We start from the raw sequence: 20,023 nt of genomic DNA, 5'->3' as shown, positions 1-20,023 counted from the left end.
CTGAATCACTTCCCCACCCCCCGCCCTCATCCTTCATTTTCCCTCTGTGTTGGCTCTTTATCTTCTAGGAATAAACACAGTTGACGCTCTCCCATCTAAAAGAACATTCCCAAACTGTCCTTGATCTCACCTACATCCCCTCTAGTCACCACCCTCTATTTCTTTTTTCTTTTCTTTAAAAAAAAAAACTTATTGGGGAATTGGGGGAGGGGAACAGCATTGGGGAATTGGGGAAAGGGAACAGACAAGTTGCTGTCCTTTCGTTCTTCAGTCTAGTTGTGGAGGACGTTGCTTCACTGGCCCATGTTGGTATTTTCACTGAGCTCTTCCCGGGTGAGGCAGTCGCTCGCTGGCCATCGGACAGCCCCTCACGGAGGCTGCCGGCCAGCCCCACTGCAGCCTACGCCGTCGCCAGCGACTCATGGCAGCGCAGCTCCAGGTTGAGCTGTTGTTCACCATCTTAGCTTGTAGAAGATGCAGGGTCACTGGCCCTCATGTGGGATCCGAACCGGGGCCCTGCTGCTCAGAGCTGGTGTCCTAAGCCAACTCCTAACCAACGCGCCTCTCGGCTGGCCCCCTCTATTTCTTCACAGCTGAGCTCCCTGAAAGAGTTCATGTACAGCCTCCACCCCCACCCCCATCTACCTCATCTTCACATCAGTCCCTTCTGTTCTCACTTCCACCCAGGTCGTCTCACTTCTTCCCTAGCTCTCCTAGACACGGCTTTAACCAAGGTCACTGGTGACCTCCTTGTTGTCAAAGCAAATGGACACTCTATCATCTTCTCATCTTTCCCAGACTCTCAGATGGTATCCGACACCTGAGCATGGCTCTTGGAAGCTGTCTCCTCCATCAGTTTCTGGGGCCACTCACCTCTTCTGGCTTTGCTCTCCTCCCTGATCATTCCTTCTCAGCCTTCTTGTTCAGATCTCTTCCTTTACTGTCTTTTTTTTTTCTTTTAAAGATTTTATTGGGGAATTGGGGGAGGGGAACAGCGTTGGGGAATTGGGGGAAGGGAAACAGAAAAGTTGCTGTCGTTTTGTTCTTCAGTCTAGTTGTGGAGGATGTTGCTTCACTAGCCCATGTTGGTATTGTGATCATTGCTCTCTTCCCAGCTGAGGCAGATCGGTTGCCAGCCACTGGACGGCCACTCACAGAGACTCTTAGCAGCTCACGCCGGCTGCCAGCCACTCATGCTAGCTTATGGCAGCCCAATGCAATAGGGGCTGCAGCCTACGCCGCAGCAGCCCAGCTCCAGGTCAACCTGTTGTTCACCATCTTAGCTGTAGAGGGCAGTGTCACTGGCCCTCATGTGGGATCCGAACTGGGGCCCTGCTGCTCAGAGCTGGCATCCCAAGCCAGCTCTTAACCAACGTGCCACTCGGAGGGCCCCTTCCAACTGTCTCTTAATGTCCATCTTCCCTGAAGTTCTTCCCCCAGCTCTCTTCCCTGTATGCAGACCTAAGTCTTTCACATACCACTTGGATGCTGACAATTTCCTAATCTCCACCTGGGTTCACTTTTTCCCAAGCCCTAGACTTACTTGTTCATGTGAACATTCTATGCCAGATGTGTGCCTCAAATGCCAGATGTGCTAAGATGAACCCTCTTTTTCTCCAGACCTGCTCTTCCTCCCGCATTCCCTGTCTTGGTGAATGGATACGTCATCCACCCAGGCCTTCAAGTCACACACCTACATGTCATCCCAGGCTCCTCCCTCTCTCATGCACCCCGCAGCCAATTTGATGTCAAAGCCTGTTGATAATTCCCTCTAGCTATGGCTAGAATCTGGCTTATCTTCAGGATACCCCCTGCAGAGCCCCAGGACAGGCAAATCTGATTCTCTCACTCTCTAGGTTAAAAGTATTCAGTAGCTCCCCATCACCTTCGGGATAAAGTGTTCTTTCTTTAGGTCCCTGAAAGAGCCATACTTTTCATCAGGGCCAGGACTAGGGTGAGGCAAGCTGGGTCCCTATCAAGTGGTCAAGACGAGGCAGTGGGATAAATGAGGTCTGATGGCCAGTTCTGAGGTTCCATAACTCTGCCTGGTCTTGTCCAGCTTTTCCCCTGGTGGGAAGCTGGTGTAGGCACCATCATTCCACCATAGTCCTGCTTATGAGTATGAAAGTATTGTGCTTACATGTTCAAGTCCAAACGCCTTAGCAAGGCATTCGAGGCCCCTCAGGATCTGGCCCCTGATCAACATACAGCCCCAGCTCTTAGCACCCCTGCCCTCTACCTTCCAGCTATTCTGAACGATTAGAATTTTCTTGAAATTTTCCTGCTTTCTCCCATCTTGGAGGCCTTTGCCCAGGCTGTTCTCTTTCTGGAACGCCCCCTTTCTCTCTCCTGCCTACTTCCAACAGTCCTCCATGTCACCTCTTCCAGGAAGCCCTTAGTGCTCAAGTCTGGGTGAGGCACCCTCCTCTGTGCTATGATAGCACCCTTGCCTGGCCCTTAGTGCCTTGTATGGATATTGCTTCTAAATGCACAGCTAATCTTTCTTGAGTCACTATGTGTTGGGCCCTGTTCTAAGTACCTTATATAATTTACCTCATTGAATCCTCACAACAACCTCATGCATTGGATGTTCGCTGTATCCTGGTTTTACAAAGGGAGAAATGGAAGCTCAGACAGATTCAGGTTACATAGTGGCTTAGTTATCTACGCTGCATAACAAATTACCACAAACAGGGCAGCTTAAAACAACCTACGTATAATCTCAGTTTCCATGGTTCAGAGTCTGGGCAAGGCTCAGGCTCTCACCAGGATGCAATTCAGGTGTAGGCTGAGCTGGGGTTTCATCTGGAGTGGGGGTCCTCTTTCAGGCTTGTTCAGGAGTTGTCAGAATTCAGTGCCTTGTCACTGTAGCGCTGAGGCTCTCAGCTCCTGGAGGCAGCCTCTCTCCATGCAGTTTACAACGTGGCTCTTTGCTTCTTCAAGGTCAGCAGGAGACACTGTCTCTTCAGGAATAGCCCAGTCCCCCTTTTAAAGGCTTTTGCCTGATTAAATCAGGCCCGCCCAGAATAAGCTCCCTTTTGAATAACTGAAAATCAACTGATTAGGGACCTTAATTACATCTGCAAAATCTCTTTACTTTCCATAAAAGGTCATTTAATTATGGGAATGGCATCCCCTCATAATTACAGGTCCCCTTCATACTCTAGGGGAGCGGATTAAACAGGGCATGTATGATGTCTGACAACAAAGTTCGCAAACTTGTTGCAATGATGTTGCTAACTCTTTTTGGTATCAGAGGGATTATTCATTATGAATTTTTACCAACTGGACAAACAGTTAACCAAGTTTACTATGTGGAAGTACTGAAAAGGCTACGTGAAAAAGTTAAACAACTTGAACTTTTCACTAATAATTCCTGGCTCTTGCATCACAATGCACCAGCTCACACAGCACTGTCTGTGAGGGAGGTTTTTAAAATAAAAAATAAAAAAATTTTTTTATTGGGGAACAGTATGTTTTTCCAGGACCCATCAGCTCCAAGTCAAGTAGTTGTCTTCAATCTAGTTGTGGAGGGCACAGCTCCGTGGCCCACGTGGGAATCGAACCTACGTGGGAATATGAGCCTACGCTCTAACCACCTGAGCTAACAGGCTGCCCCTGTGAGGGAGTTTTTAGCCAGTAAACAAATAACTGTACTGGAACACCCTCCCTACTCACCTGATCTGGCCCCCAATGACTTCTTTCTTTACCCAAAGATAAAGGAAATACTGAAAGGAAGACATTTTGATGACATTCAGGACATCAAGGGTAATAAGATGACAGCTCTGATGGCCATTCCAGAAAAAGAATTCCAAAATTGCTTGAAAGGGTGGATTAGGCCGTAGTGTCGGTGCATAGCTTCCCAAGGGGAGTACTTCGAAGGTGACCGTAGTGATATTCAGCAATGAGCTATGTAGCACTTTTTCTAGGATGAGTTTGCGAACTTAATTGTCTGACCTCATATGCCAGGGGCAGGAACCTTGGAGGCCATATTAGAACTGTGCCTCCCACACACAGCAAGCAAGAGGCAGCTTCAGTAAGCAAACACAGCTCTTGTTACTCAACTTTAATCTAGTTGAGACAAAGAATACAAGAACAAGAAACCAGCAGGTCTTAGGAGGACCCACTTGGGTACTGCGTGTAAAGTACACAGCACCTGACCCACAGTAGGCACTCAGTACTTGCAGTTCCCATCCCTAAAGGCCAACATGGTGGCTTATATGCCTCTCTGCTTCCATACTCAGCAAAAGGAGGTACTTGGAGAAGCCTTGGGGTGGGTCAATTGCAGCAGAATTCTTTGATCATCTAGTTTGAATTCTGTGTCTGGCTGGAAGAGGGAACCCAATGAAAAGGCCTTCCCATACCCCCACACCCCGGTACCCCGAGTCATCCCCTATCAAAATATAAAATAAACTTACCTTCTCACTCCCCCATCCCTCAGTCCTACCCACCCCATCCCCTCAATGAAGAAAGGGACAAAGTCAGGAATTGATGCTGCATCTTTTTTTTTTTTTTTACTTTTGCCTTCTTAAAGCATATGCTGAGCTGATGAATGAAGCAGTTTGGCAATTAAAAAGGTCCAGGGGCTTGGGCAGCAGCAGGGGTAGGCCAGGTGAGGGGGGAACTCTCTTTCCCTGGCCAGGGAGCAGCAAAGCCCGCACTAACTTCATAAAATATAAAACAAGGGAGGGGTGACGGTAGGAGGGAGACTTGTAAAATACAATATCTTAGGGGATTGGCAATAATAAAAAATAAGGTTCATTATTTACAAACAATTTCTGTTCTTGGTCTCTGTACAGTGGGTGGGGATGAGGGGTGTGTGTGTGTGTGGGTGTGTGTGTGTGTGGGTGGGTGTGTGGGTGTGTGTGTGTGTGCATGTTGACGTGTGTGTGTGTTTGTGTGTGTATGTGGGGCAGGGAGGCAGTGGTCGTGATGGTCATTATGAGAAAGGAGCGGGGCAGCCCAGTGAGTGGTTTATCTGAGAAGGACGGATGGTTGTGGGAGGAAGGGGTGAGAATGGAGTGGTTAGCCCAAGGGAATAGTCCAAACGTGACAGGGTGGAGAGGAGCAGCCCCAGTCAAGATCTGGGGCAAAGGAGGACTGGGAAGAAGTGGGATGGGACCCCAGGAGGCAGGGGTACAAGCTGGATCCGGGTTAGTGAGCAAGACAACCCCTCTTCTGGGTGCCAGGGGGTATCGTCCTGTGTCCTGGGTCTTGGCACAGCCTAGGAGAGCTTGATGGTGGTGTTTGGGCCCAGATCTCTGGAGAAAGAAAAGAAGTCAGGGGTGATTTGTCCAGTGAGGACCCTCTCACCCCTCTGCAAGCTGGATCTGGACTTGGGAGGGTATGGCTGACATGGGACCAGGGGTGGGCAGAGGGCAGGTGGAGCTTGGGACCCCAGAAAGGGAAGGGGCCACCCACCCACCTTTCATGGAACCACTCCTTGGGGTGGGAGAAGTTGGGGCTGGTGCCATTTCCACCGACATCTTTTGGCCAGGCTTCGCTCAGGTACTTGGTGGTCTCATGGGTGCCGTCCAGATGGTCATGCTGCAGGTGGTCCTGGGGTCGCTGCTCCACTGGCCCCCCGGGCTTGATTTCCCAGCCATCTGGGGGCTCCACAGGCAGCAGGGCGCTTCGGCCATCCTCCCAGGACCCTGGCCCCTCATCGTAGAACAGGAGGCTTCGGGAGGGCACTAGAGAGGGAGCTTGGGGTGAGCCAAGGTGCCAAGAGGCTCCCTTCCCACCCCGGCCACATTCAGGCCTAGTAGGCACGGACATGGGCCCTGGAATCTTACAGGCCTGGATTTGAATTCCAGCTCTAACAATTCCAAGCTGTGTGATCTCAGATGAGTCATGCCTTTGTTTTGCTTTAAACTTTCTTAGCCTCAGTTTGTTCATCTGTAAAATAGGGATACTAGGACCAACTTCATGTAAAAGTGAGGTTTAATTGAGGTAATAAGTGATTGACTGTGTTTAGTAAGCACCCAGAGAAAGTAGCTCTTCCTAAGCAGAGGGTACCGGACTGAGGCATCTGATAGCTGGGTTCTAACTCTATTTCTATCACTCACTTTCTGTGAGACCCTGAATAAATCTCTTCTCTATCCTAGGCCCTAGAGTGCCTTTCAGGGAAATGAAAGGAAAGAAAACCCATTTGTTGGAGATCTACTATGTGCCAGCACTGTGCAAAGCTCTTTGACCTGTATCAAATCATTGACATCTCACAGAAACTCAGGAGCTTGATATTTTTAGCCCATTTCACAGAATAGGTAATTGAGGTTCCAGGTTATCAGGTACGTTGTCCCACACTAGTCCGAGCTGAAGGTGACAGGCAGTCCTATTAGGATCCACCACCACCCTGCCAGCCTTCACCGCCCTGACCTATGTGAAAATTTATGTGAAAGGCGCCCCCTACGCTTGTGCCATGCACCAGCTCTGTCTGCCAGCCTGCTCCAAAAGCACTTCCTACCGCAAACGTGTCCTCTTCGCCCTGCCCAGGCCCTGGGCCTGTAGCCACTGCACTCATCCGGAATGAGGGACCCATTCCTTCCCTGGCCTCCTCTGACCCTGGCTTCATTCATCAACACTGGCCCCCAACTCGCCCCCCACCCCCACTCCCAGATTCCATTCCTTCCTCTCCTCAGGCTTCCTCTACCACCAGATATACATGGACCCCTCTGCCCCTGAAAAAACGGCCGTGGCTCTCAAGACATTTCATCCCCATCGCCCATGTTCCTGAGCAACTGTCCAGTTCTCTTCTTCGCAGGCTGTACAAGTCCAGGGAGTGGACATGTCCTCTTCCTGCCGCCGCTTCCTCTGCCCCCAACACTCCCCTTAGCCAGCCGCTTCCTCCCCTTAAGGCTCTGCAGGCCTAGCTCATCCTGACTGCAGTATCCCTTCTTCTGGAAACTCACTCTCCCCATTTCTTTGCTCTCTGACGGCCCATCCATTTCCTCTTCCTCCTCCTGCCCCACCAGACCACCAGATAACCCGCTCCTGGTAAATGATGACGCACAGTCAGGAAGTTCCTCTGGAGGTCTACCTGAAGTATTTCCTGCCTCTGGAAATCCACACTCTTCTTTGCTGTGCCCTATACCAGTTCTCCCCTTGCCACCCACATGTTGTGTCCGTGTTGAGAGCATTCATACACCATGTAATTTAGTCTTCACAACAACCATGTTCGGTAGGTGCGGAATTGTAACTCCCATGTCCAGATGAAGAAATGAAAGCGTAGAGCGCTTAAGGCACATGCCCCACGTCATGCATTTAGCAAGTGGTAGTGCAGGTATGACGGACTCTGACGTGCCATGCTCTTAACCGCTGTCTCTTGCAATCCCCTGTGGGATGCTAAATATCTGAGCCCACACCGCCACTACCCTTCTGCTGCCCATGGTAGGCATTACCCATAGACCACGGCACTACTTCCTGTGGATCCTGAGTGGTGTCTCAGAATCCTCCTTAACACAGTGTTTCAGGCGGCCGCCACCATCTTATTGGAAACGGCCCTTGAGCTGAAGCTCATTTGCTATCTCAGTTGTGAAATACTGATGGTGCTTAGCAGAGGCCCCATAACCACCGGCACCCTAGTACATAGGGGTTAGGGCAGGAACGTTCCTATTATCCCCTAAACTACTCCCAGGTGGGCTGGGAATCAGGGGGGTCTGCACTGTAGTCCCAACTCCAAAGCGGACATTGAACAAATCATAGACCCTTTTTGGGCTCCAGTTTCCCCATCTGCCAAATGAGGAGGTAGAATGAGATGATGCCAACCCAAAACTTGGCTCCTGTCTGGCTTCTGTCCAGAAGTTGGAGCTGGGGGAGGGCAGCCCGGCTCAGGGCACTCACTCTGACTGGCTGTGTAGACGCTGTCAGTGGCCATGGGGTCTTCCTTCACAGTCTGCGAGCTGGAGGAGAACTCAGGGAGACAGGGCACAAGGGAGCCCAGCACCAGAACGAAGCACAAGGCTGCCACCTGGTAGTGGAGAGAGAGTGGGGGATCAGATCCAGGGCAGGGAGGGCTCACAACCCTGGCCACCCTCAATCCCCCTCCTCCAAAACCAATAGGCGCAAGAGGCTCTGAATGTTTTCAAGAAAGTAGCTCGCAGAGCCAACTACCCCCTCTCTGGAGAAGGCGGAGAAGGCTGCTCAGGCCTTCTCAGCCCATTGTAGGGGCCAACACAGGCAGTGCAGCAAAAAAGAGGAAAGTGGCCAATGCAGGTATCACTTAGAGGGTGGAGGAATCAGGAAAGGAAGAAAGGTGTGGGTAGAGGTGTGGACTGGGGCTGGGACAAGGGCAGGGGACACAGCATCACACCAGAATCTCTGCAGGAGAAGCTAAGAGTCACAAAGCCCAAGCTAACCCCTGACAACATCATGGCTCTGCTACCTGACAACAAGAAAATCTCAGAGGGTATGGGGAGGGTACAGGCTCTACGTTTCTAGGAGAGGCTGGAAGAGGGACAAGCGGGCACTCTTCTGGGTTTTTATAGATTTGCTCAGCTTTCTCTCCACCATTCATTCTAGAAAGAACCAAGTGTATACTTCCCTGTGTCTCCCCAAGTCCTTCACTCCACAGGGTGTGGAAGACACCTCCTCAAGGGACTTGCCTTGCCATCCCCCAGCTAGGTTCGCATAAGTCACTACACAGCCACACTGTATTAGAACTGGTCAGGGAAGGTCATGTTCTAGAAGGTTCCATGGGCTTGGTGAAAGAGGCTGGGGTCTGTTGGAGCCAGCCAACCAGGCACTAGGATGATGTGCCTGGGTGATGTTGCCCACAATATTGCCAATCCTTCAAAGCTCCATCCACCCCCCTAGAAAGCCACCCTGGGGAAGACTCGTCCTCCCGTGGCCCAGTGGCAAGGTAGCAGCACCTACCATGAGACAGGTCCCAGTCTGGGTGGAGGCCATCTTGTAAGGTCTGGAGATCTTGTTGGTGACCAGAGTCTGGAGTTTCTGCAGCTGCTGGAGCAGGGTCCTGAGGAGGGCACAGCGGTCACCCAGCAGGCTCTGACCCAGCAGGCATCTCTGCCTCCTGGAGCTCTCCGGTGGGGCACCTGGGCTGGCTCCAGATTTGGCTTCCACACCAGGTGCCCATTTCAGTCAAGACAGAAAAGGTCACCTCCTGCTTGGTTCCTCTGTGGTGTGGCTCAGGCACCTGGGGCCTGCCTCACAGTGAATAAGCTGGCTTCACCCTATGGGAAGCTCAGGGGTGCCTGTGACGCTCCTGGCCAAAGTGGGGATTGGAGGAGGGCCTGTCCCACCTGGACTGAGGTCACCTTCTTTTTCTCACCCTACATCAGTCACAGCTAAATTGACCTTCCCTCTTTTGCACCGCACGACACCCTGAGCTGAGAAGAAGGACGCGTCTGGCAGCAGTCTGGTACATAGTGCGTGTCCAGTAAGTGGTAGCTATCATTTTTGTTAATTTTATTGCTGTTTTTGCATTTATCACAGCACCTGTAACACTTCATTTATTTATGGATTTCCACATCAGTCTCCTCAGTTCACTGTGGGTCCCCTGAGGGTAGGGACTGGGTTCCACACAGTGTGGAATCCTCCCCATACACACAGAGAGTGCTCAGCCCACGCTTGTGGACAGTTGAATCATCTCCTCCACCCAGCCTGGCGGTGGGGGTGCAGTTCCCACAATGTACAGCAGGTGGCGAAATAGGAATCTGGGCCAGAGGTAGAGGGATGAGGGGTGAAGGGTGAGGGGTGAGGGTTCCCACTCCCCTTCCCTGAATGGGGGCATTCTCCAGGTCAATCGGGGGAGTAGCTGGATCCCACTGGAGAAGCTGGGGGAGAAGGAAGGAAAGAAGGAAAGAGCCTTCTGTTGAGCACCTGCTATAAACCATCTGTTGTCTGTTACTTTAATTAATCCCAGCAAATAATCGTTAAAGACCTATAGCTGGGCACTATCAAGAAGTCAGAATAACAACAATAACAAAGAAAAAAGAAAAACTAACATGAATTGAGCATTCTTAAATGCCAGCCACAGTGCTGGGCCCCTTAGTGGCACTGTCTCATCGAATCGTCACATGAATCCTGTGACACGGTGCTTCTATCATCTCTATTTAGACGAAGAAACTGGGGCCCAGAGAGGTTTACCAGTTTCCCCAGAATCACTAACATGGCAGAGCGGGCTACGGATCCAGAGCTGTGACTCTACGTAGCTACTCCATGCCAGGCGCTGTGCCAGCTCTACACGAATGTTTCTCAAACTTAACGGTACCTGCGAGCCACCCGGGGATCTTGTTGAAATGCAGACTCTAATTCAGGAAGTCTGGGAAGAGTCCTTGAAATCCTGCATTTCTAACAAGCTGCCAGGTGATGCTCATGCTGTTTGTCCGAGAAACTGGCTTTAAGTGGCAACATCTACACCAGTGGTTCTAACTTTAGAGTGCATCAGAGTGACCTGGAGGGCTAATTCACACACAGGTTGCTGAGCCCTCTCCCTGGAGTTCCTGGTTCAGTAAGCCCTGGCAGGAGGCCTGAAAGGAAGCATTTCTAACACGTTCCCAGGGGAAGCTGCTGGTCTAAGGACCACACTTTGAAAACTACTGCTCTATACCATCTCATTTAAGCATCTCACCAGCCCTGCAGGTGTCTAGAGCTATGTACAGGTAAAGAAGGATGGGAAGCCGGGGTCCCTGTTTCTGGGGTTCCTGTCATCCTGAATTCAGTTGCCTCTTCTCTCTCCTGTCTCCCAGAGCTATGCCAGAGCCTGGCATTGGGTACAGAAGGCAGGGGGCAGGACGGGAGGCAGGTGGCACCACCCACCTGTTGGCATTCTCCAGGGTCTCTACCTTCTTCCACAGTTCGTTGTTCTCTGATGTAAATGTCTCCACCCTGCAGGGGCCAAGTTGGCACAGGCTCAGGGGCAGCCCCCAGACTCACTGCTGCCCCCTCAGCCCTGCCCACCATCACCCCACTGCCAGTTTCCCTTCCTCTGGCGCCCTGTGAGAGAGGACTAGGGAGAGCAGGGCAGGCTGGGGAGTAGGGCCCAGGCCCCCCACCCCACCTAGGCCCCTTACTTCTTTTCTAGACACTCCACGTATTCCTTCTTCTTACGGCGGCTCTCCTGGGCTGAGATCTAGAGGGCGAAGACCCCAAAAGAGGGGTTACTATGGCCTCATATCCACTTCCTGCTCCACCCCCCCCCCAATTTAAAGGGTCACGTTGCCAAAGGAGCAGAGGCCCCCATGCACCAAGGAAGTCCCAGGGCAGGGCCTAGGTCCTGCTTTACCTTGTTCTTGATTTTTCTCCGGACCCTCTTCAAGGCCTTCTCCTCGGCTTTGGTGAGGGGGAGTTTTGTGGGGATGGGGTAGCCCTCTGCAATCAGGGTGCGTTTCTCCTCCTCTGTCAGGAGCAGTGGCCCTGATGTCCCCTGTAATTTCTGTGGGAAACAGGACATGTAACCATGTCTGGTTACAAACCAGACAGCCCTTGGTTCAACTTCGACCTACGCCATTTACTCTGTGTGTGACCGGGGCAAAGCCCTCAACTCCCTGAGCCTCAGCTTCCTCACCTGAAAAAGGGACAGATCCGAATTAAACTCTGTAACATGTATCAAGTGCTTAGGACAGTGCTGGAAGGCAGGCATGTTAGGCACTCAGTACATGGTTGGGGGGGCTCCCCAGATCCCATCTTGGAATCCATCCCCTCAAAGCCCACTTCTCCAGGACCCCCTAAACAGTATCCCCCTCATACCCCAGCCGTCTTGGCTTGGAAGGCTCCACACCCATCCCAGGGCGCAGGGCCCTAGCTCCATGTTTCCTGGGGGACTCTGGGCCTCCTGAGCCCTGTTCCCCAAACAGTGCTTCTTGGAGACAGCCTGGACCGTCCTCCTGGAAATCAGGAATGTCACGTTCTAGTCCTGGCTCTGCAATGGTGTGGGTTTGGCAGGCCTTTTGGACCTCTCGACTTGTTTCCTATTCACCACAAGGCAGCATTAAAAGATCCTCACTCTCAATTAATTGCCAGGCAGGCACCTCTCTGAATTCTGATGCGGGGGTGGGGATTCAGACTCTTCCCCATTGGTGGTGTGTCAGGGTGGATCTACTCAATTCTTGACCCCAGACCACCCCCAGATACTTACGTGAGGGGCGGTGAGGAGCGGGGAGGTGGAGATGGCCGTAGAGGAGCGGGCCATAGGCCGGACAGGGCTCGAAGGGGGCAGAGATCGGGGACTCTGGGAGCCATCGCTGTCACTGCCATGGCTGCTGGGGGGCGTCGGAGGCATTTGCACCAGGTCCTCTGGGGAGAGCAGAGGAAGCCAGGTTAGCAGAGCTGCACCCCAGCTGTGCTGGGACCTCAGAATTCAGCAGAGCATGGGCCTAACGCAGCCTGATGTTGTGGTCAAGACTGCTGGGGCCTTGACCAGCTGTAACATCAGAGGGCCCTCTGGATGTCAGAAAGATGGGAGCTCATATCCCAGAAGTTGATTCCTAGGTGCCACCCCATGGCTCTGTTAAGCCTGGTCCTTGGCATAGATATCACAGAGGCTGGATCCTTGGAGTCCTTGCCCCTTCCCTGACTTCACAGGATCCAGTCTTTGAGCCTCCAGCTTGGCAATCCCAGGAAGTGGCTGGAGTCTGCCCACAGCCAGACCCGTGGGAATCAGGCTGGCAAGCAGCAGCCTCTGCCCCTTCCTTCCTTCCACCTCAAAATGTCTAGCCATAACTACCCCGGAGTTTCCATTTCCAACTTCAGGGTAACAAGACAGCAGGCACTGGCCTTTCAGCAGACCAGCCAGGAGCACTGTTTTGTCCACTCAGTGCTGCCCCTTTGTGGCCACAGCACCAGGAAGACTGAAGTTCTGCAAATGGCCAGGAGGAGGCCTGGCCAGAAAGCCAGAGAACCAAGAGCCTAGCTGCAGGGAGAGCTCCCAGGGCCGTATAGACTGCCCAGATTTACGGATGGATGGAAGGATGGATGGACGGATGGACTGATGAATAAATGGCAAGAGTGGGCTTCACTTAGTGAATTACGGGAGGGAATTAGCAAAGAGAGTGAGAGGGTGTTGATAACAGTGATGACAGTCAGAGATTAGGTAAGAAGGGCACTGGAGGGATGGAAAGTGGGCAAGGTGGGGAGGAGAGGACATTCTGGGGAGAGAAGGGGTTGTCCAGAGAGATGGGTGGGCTGGATCACTGGAGCAGGGACGCTCTCTGTCCAGTACTGCAGAGGAAAAGAGTCCCTCCCTGGACACACTTACCTGGTGTCACTTTAAGGAACTGGTTCACCTCCTGGGGCTCGGCTTTGATCACTGGCAGCTGAGTCATCTCTCCTGGGGCCTGAGGAAGAGACAGGTCCAGCTCCATCAGCTGCCGCCGGGCTGTCCCCACCATGTCATCCACCCTGCTTCCCTCCCTGAGCCTGGTGGTCTGTCCTGCACAGTTGGGAAGGTGACTGAGCATAGCCCAGAGGGAGTAGTGACAAGCTCTTGTGCTTGGAGAAGCCATGTCAGACCTAAGAGAAGAGCATGGTGGCCAAGTAGTACAGTTCAAGCCTTCAGATCAGAGAAGGAGGGCTTCCTGTGGCCTCCAAGGCCGGTGCCATCTCCTCGGTGGAGCCCAACCCTGTGCTGGCTGTGAAGGCTACGTAGGCCTTGGTATGTGGGTTGCCATGAGAGCGAGAAGCAATGTCTGGCACACTGTAGGTGTTCAATGAATGGTAACAACAGCAGAGGTGAAGGAGGCTCTAACTGGTGGGGTGCTGAGAAAGCTCCCTGATCAGCTGAAGTTTGAAATGAGTCCTGAAGTATACATAGGAGTATTCCAGACAAAGGATGGGCAGACGGTGAGTGAGAGGAAAGGCAGTCCAAGCCGAGGGAAAAGCACCTGCAAAGGCACAGAGGCCAGACAGAACATGGCTGGTTCTGGAAACTGCAAGTATTCAGGGTGTCCAGAATGCAGGGGTGTATGTCAGGGGTGGAGTGGTAGCAAACAAGACCAGAAGCCTGGGGTCGGGGAGTAGAATCCAGACAAAGAAGGTTGAAGCAGGGAGGAGTCTCAGTGAGTTTTAAGCAAGGGACTGACATAATTCAATTTATACTTCAAACAAACATGCATTCCTATTTCTTTCTATTCCAACTTGCTGTTCCAGAAAGGACTATCAACACACATGTAAGTGGTGTTCTTTTTGAGGACGGCACTGTGGTGAGTGCTGGACTCTCTACCCTCAGGGTCCAAAGCCAGCAGAGAGAGGTCATGCTATTGTGGGTAGGACACAGAATCCCAAATTTAGGCAGATGAGTAAGTATCACTAAAGGTTCAAGTCATCAGGGACCTGGGAGTTTCCCTGGTCTGTATCCCAGCTCAGCCCTCCAGTGACAGATGAAGAGACCATGATGCAGCAGGGTGATGGCACCTGCGTTATGAGACAGGTCACACAGCTCATGCCAACTCCTGGTTCCTGTGCCACCACTAGGGTGTCGAGACCTTGCTGGGGTGAAGGTGTGGGCTTCAAGGTCTGGCGACTGAGTCTGGAGTGCATCTCCACTGTTTCTGACTATGTGATTTGAGGCAAGTTGCTTAACTCTTTGAGTCTCGGTTTCCTGCTCTGAGGCAAGTGCCCAACTCCTAAGACCCCGCCTGCTGCTGCTGTCCCGCCTTCCCTTCCTGCTTTGGAGGGGAAGGCCTGAGGAGTCGCTGAGCCAGTCTTGCAGCTGGTCACAAAAGGTCCTCCACTTTTGCAGCTAACCATTGATCCCTGGGGACAGTGGTGGGGCTGGGAGAGGCTGACCCATCTACATTCTGGCTGACCCATGGCTACATTCTGATCAGGAGAGCTGTGTGGCCGGCCCAACTCAGACTGGGGATTTAAGATGACCCTTGTAGACTCAGGGCCAGAAACTCCTTAGAGGTAGCTCATGGTGCCATTTTACAGAGAAGGAGGCTGAGGAAGAAAGAGGGAATGCAACACGTCCAGAGCACAATGACAGCCTGGCAGGGCCTCTCCCAGGGGCCAGGGCTCTAGGCCTCACGTTCCCAGATGAGTCTTCAGGCTTCAACTTTGGATCTATGGCTTAATGCTGCTATCTATACATTCATAGAGTGCAGGGGGCGGGGGTGGTAGCATGAGAGTTTGGGTTAAAAATATTAATCTCATGAATGTAGACAACTGAATTATAGCACACATTTTATATTCCTATTTTGGTTTATTTCTTTTTTTAAATGCTGTCACTTTGAGGAAAATTAAGACATCATCCCTATTGCTGATGGGCGCCCACAGTCCTCCACCCCAAGTCATCCCTGCTCACGGTGGCCCCAGCATCTGGTAGCCAGAGAAGCCGTGGTGAGCTGGGGGTCTGGGGAACCAGTTTGCAGGGGAAGGGCTCGAGGGGACTCTGGCCCTTGGGGCCCACTGTGGGTAGGGAGAGGGCTGTCTCCATCTCTGGGACTCTGGTCCTGGCCCCTGACACCCAGCCCTGCCTGGGTCCCTATAAGCCTTTTTCTGCCCACAGTGAGGCCCCCAGCTTACTCGGAGGGTTCTGTGGTTTGTGCACATCCTAGGATGGTGCAAGCGCAGCCCGAGGGGGAGTCAAAGGCCGGGTCTGGGAGTTCCGACCTCAGCCCTGAGGGTCACATTGCTCCCTGTTCACAGAGCCCCGGGGTGCACAGGGCTTTGGATATTTCTTCCCACAAAGACCCACCACCAACCACCCGTCCTCCCTCCCTCAGCCCCCCTCCCAGCAGTCCCCAGGCTCACCTGGTGAGGGATGGGCAGCCTGGACAGGGGGCTGAGTCCCAGCAGCGGGGTGGTGGCCATGGCAGCAGCAGCCATGGCCGAGGAGGCAGCCAGAGGGTCCACGGGCAGCTCCGGGCTCTGCTCCTGCTTCACCATGACGGAGCACAGTTTGTGTCCCAGCACCCATGCTCCATGTTCCACGTCTGGGGGGAAGGAGCAGGGACCCAGGCTCAGGGGACTTCCAGAGCACAGGGCTCAGCCCCCTCCTATCCCCTGGGAGCTGCTCTGGACTGCATTGAGGAGGGATGCTGGGTATACAGGGGAGGCAGGGAGGAAAGGGGAGGGGGGAGGGGGAGGGGGCTGGGGCCAGAAGGAGTGGGGGCATCTTTTTCATAGTGGGCTTAGACAACAGACCTGGACCCCTCCAGACCGGCTATATGACCTTAGGCAGGTTGCTTAACCTATCTGAAGCCTTAAACTCCTCATCTGTAAAAGTGCCTGAGGAGAAGTAAATGTTCAATAAATGGTAGCTATTGTTAATACAATTACTGTAATTTAGCAAACATTTGCTGAGCACTGTGCTAGGTGCTGGGGATCTAGTGAGAGTCGTAAGCAGTTTAGTGCAGTTGGAATAGAAAAGAAAGGGAAGATGGGGCCAGAGAGGCCAGCAGAGGTGGCACGGCCTTGGAGGCTGGGCTCAGAGCTGTGACGTTGTCCTAAAGGTAATAAGGTGGCACTGGAGAGTTTTAAGTATGCTCAGATCTGTCATGTTAAAAAAGACCACTCTGCTTCTGCATGGGGACGGGACTGGGGGCAGACAAAATGGAGGCAGAGAGACTGCAGAAGTCTGTTGAAATCATCCAGCAAAACAAGATGAGGCCTGAACAAAGGCAGTGGCAGTGGGGATGGAGAGGATGGGACACACTGGAGACAAATTTAGAAGGATGCACAGGACCTGGTGACTGGGGGCATTTGGGGGGTGAGGGGTGGTGCTCAGGTTTCCCAGGCAGTGTCCACCTCCTGCCCACCTAGTGAGCCTCCTGGCCTCACCTGGGCCACAGGGCTGGCAGACATCGCCCCTCTTGCTGATGGGCCCACAGTCCTCCACCCCAAGTCAGCCCTCATGGTGGCCTCAGTACCCGGTAGCCAGAAAAGCAGTGGTGAGGCAGGGGTCTGGGGAGCCAGTTTGCAGGGGAAGGGCTAGAGGCGACTCTAGCCTTCGGGGCCCACTGTGGGTGGGGATTGGGGTCAGTGGCTGCCTGATCCCACCTCAGAGGCCAGGCCCCACCCTGCTGGGAGCCTGAGTGCCCCAGCTCTGGGCCACAGGCTGCCCCTCCGCTCGAGGAACACCCACAATCTTCCCAAATTACAGGGCCAGCCTGCTGGCCTCCGGGAAGCTGCCCCCTGCAAACAGCCCACAAATTACTCTAAAAATAGACTTGGGGTGTCCAAAGAGTTGCTGGGCTGGCCCTGTGGGGGTGGATGGAGAACCTGCCATGGGAGGGTGTCCACCCCACACAGTGCCTTTCCCCAGTCTGGGGCCTGAGGCCTCACTGAGGTGACTTCAGAGGATTGGCTGAGGCCAGGGCACGCAGGGAAGCTGAGACCTCAGCAACCACAGCCCTAGAGCCATTTAAAAGCCCAGAAGGTGTCCCTGCCCTTGAGGGTGGGAGTAGGGAGGGGGGGGGTACAAAGACCCTCAGAAGCAGCTCACACTTCCTGCGCTGAGAATCGCTCTAAGCCCGGGACACAGGTGAACTCATTCATTCCTCTCAACAATCCTATGGGGCATGCACGTCATTTCCCCCATTTAATAGATAAGAATATTAAGAAAATCACTCAAGACCATTGCCCTCTAAAGGGAAAGAGGAGTACGAACCACTACAGTATTAATAGGACTTTTATAGGCACGATGAAAAGAGCCACTAATTATTGATATATAGTACGTGCTGGGCACTGAGCTGGGGTACTTTATGTACATACTTTTTAATCCTGTCCAGAATTCTCAAGGCACTTAGTCTCTTCATTTCATAGTTAAGGAAACAGAAGCCCAGGGAGGTTAAGTAACTTGCCCAGGATCGCCAAGCAGCTGGTGGAGGTTCCAGGACACACACCAACGTCTGTTTGGTTCGAAACCCAGTACCCCGTGCTGCCCCTCAAGGCTGGCAAATGTGGTGGCGGCAAGGGTGTGCGGTTTAGAACCAGGGGCTTGCTTGTTCCCAGATCCCTACCTGGCATTTTACTGTGTGCGTGACCTAGACAACTCTGCTTTCCTAGAGTCTCATTTTTCTTATCAGTTAAATGGGGATTATGATAAGAGTGATTCCTACCTCACCTAAGAATTGTGAGACACAAATGAGATAATTAGCATGAAAGCACTTTGTAAACAAGAGTGCTATCGAAATATTTATTGCTATTCCCATTTGTAGATGAAGTAACTGAGGCTTATGGAGGCTAAGAGGTGTGTCCATGGTCACCCAGCCAAATATGATGGGGCCAGAACCACCTGTGTTTGAGGAAATGCCTGAAGGGACCATTTCTAGGTGGGACACTGCCTGGAGTTCTTGAATGTTGATTACCTGAGAGAAAAGACTTAAAGGGCCCTTTGCTTAAAAGCAGGGGAGGTGTGGAGAGAGGGGAACTTCAGAGAACTCTACTTTCAGGAATAAAAGTGGGTGCAGGAGTCTTTCCAAGGAAGCATCTCAGAGGACATCGCAGTGTGAGAAGGTGGGAAGGTTCTAGAGTCTTGGTAGCTTGTCCACATTTATTGTTTATTCCCCTCCCCTGCCCCACCCCCTCAACTGTTTCCTCTAGGTCAGTGGCTCTCAGACTCAAGTGTGCTTCAGAATCAACTAGAAGGCTGGGCCCTACCCACAGGGTTTCTGATCTAGCCAGTCTGGGTGGGGTCTTAGCGGCCTGAGAATTTGCATTTCTAACAAGTTCCCAGGTGCTGCTGCTGGTCTGGGAACCACCCTTTGTACACCGCTGACCAGAGTCAGCAGCAAACTCTTCTGAAGACTGCCCATATGGGTTTGATTTGAGGGAGAACAAAAAGGCAGGAGGCAGCCGCCCTGAGAGGTGTTTGTGGGTGGCTCCTCTGAGGGCCTCTGCCTGCAGTGCCCCACTCTGGTCACTCAAAATGTTCCTCCCCTCCTGGGTCTCTGGGCCTGTGCTGTCCCTGGGCCCTGCCACCCTTTCTTACCTTGGGTGGTGTCCTCCATCTTGATGGGCACAAGGGGGCTCTGAGGCGCCGAGTCACCGCTCAGGGAGTAGCTGTGCTCGGCCTGGATGCCTGGTGTGGGGGAGTCCAGTTCCATGTCCAGTAGAGGACTCTTTTCGTCCAGCACAGGGTCATCGAAGAAACTGCTAAACAGGTCATTGGAGAAGTCCTCCATGTTCTCCGCAAAGTGGTCCAGGTGCTCAGGGAAGTGCTACGGAAAGAGGAGGGGAGTCAGCTTAGCTTGAGAAGAGGGTACTCCTGTGGTGGTACCCCCAGCCCTGCCACCACCACCGCTGTCCCTGCAACCTCCCCATTCCTCTTCCCGCCATCATTAATACCACCACCAGCACCACCAACCTCCCTACTATACATGTCACCAGTACCAACTATCATCACATGACCGCCACCACCGCCACCTCCACCTCCAGTTTCACCATCATTATCCTCAAGGATGAGCTGTGGATGGTGTGAAAGGATCCCGGGACCAGGCAACAGGACACAGGCTCTAGCTCTGGCTCTGTGACCTTGGTCACGTTACTTAGATTGCCCGAATCTGTCTCTCAGTCCACCTTACTTCCTTCATGGGAGGACTAAAACTGTGTGTCTATGCCAGCAAGTTTGCACCCCAAAGGCAGTATTAGTGACTTTTGTATTACCTTTTGCTGGGGTGCAAGGTGGTGGGATTACTGAGACCTCAACTTCCCTCATCAGCACAGTCTGCACCTGTCCTCATGCCTCCAGCATCTCCCTTTTCCAAGCCATTCTTGATCCCAAGAGGTTAGGCTCTGGCACCATATTACTTGGGTTCAAATCCTGGCTTCCATACTTCTAGCTATGACTCAGTGCCATTCAAACTGTGGGTGGTGACTCATTAATGGGTTGTGAAATCAGTTTAGTAGGCCATGACCAGAATTTAAGAAAAAATAAAACAGAACAAAACAGAGTAGAAAATATCAGGGTGCAAGGCACCCAGAAAAGTGAAATACCTGGTGTAATTTTTTAAAAAAATATTTTATTGGGGAATTGGGGGAGGGAAACAGTGCTGGGGAAATAGGGAAGGGGAACAGACAAGTTGCTGTCCTTTAGTTCTTCAGTCTAGTTGTGGAGGACGTC

At 52.5% G+C, this 20,023-nt stretch overlaps 1 protein-coding gene across 2 annotated transcripts in view; it reads right to left on the bottom strand.

Moving 5' to 3' along the window:
• Positions 1-4,517: 4,517 nt before the first annotated feature.
• Positions 4,518-20,023, bottom strand: part of CREB3L1 (cAMP responsive element binding protein 3 like 1) — a 66,737-nt gene continuing 51,231 nt past the window's right edge. For both annotated transcript variants that reach the window (XM_019656478.1, XM_019656479.1), the window contains 11 exons: positions 18,893-19,121; positions 15,712-15,893; positions 13,217-13,295; positions 12,098-12,255; positions 11,246-11,395; positions 11,034-11,092; positions 10,780-10,848; positions 8,875-8,974; positions 7,843-7,969; positions 5,426-5,693; positions 4,518-5,261 (listed from right to left, as the gene is read on the bottom strand). In XM_019656478.1, coding sequence (XP_019512023.1) covers positions 5,225-5,261; positions 5,426-5,693; positions 7,843-7,969; positions 8,875-8,974; positions 10,780-10,848; positions 11,034-11,092; positions 11,246-11,395; positions 12,098-12,255; positions 13,217-13,295; positions 15,712-15,893; positions 18,893-19,121 — 1,458 coding nt within the window. In that variant the 3' untranslated portion in view covers positions 4,518-5,224. The remainder of the gene's footprint in view (positions 5,262-5,425; positions 5,694-7,842; positions 7,970-8,874; positions 8,975-10,779; positions 10,849-11,033; positions 11,093-11,245; positions 11,396-12,097; positions 12,256-13,216; positions 13,296-15,711; positions 15,894-18,892; positions 19,122-20,023) is intronic.

This window comes from Hipposideros armiger, unplaced genomic scaffold (assembly GCF_001890085.2).
Source record: "Hipposideros armiger isolate ML-2016 unplaced genomic scaffold, ASM189008v1 scaffold_258, whole genome shotgun sequence".
Taxonomy (NCBI): domain Eukaryota; kingdom Metazoa; phylum Chordata; class Mammalia; order Chiroptera; family Hipposideridae; genus Hipposideros; species Hipposideros armiger.
The sequence above is the reverse complement of the archived record's forward strand: the minus strand, read 5'-3'. Positions and strand labels throughout refer to the sequence as shown.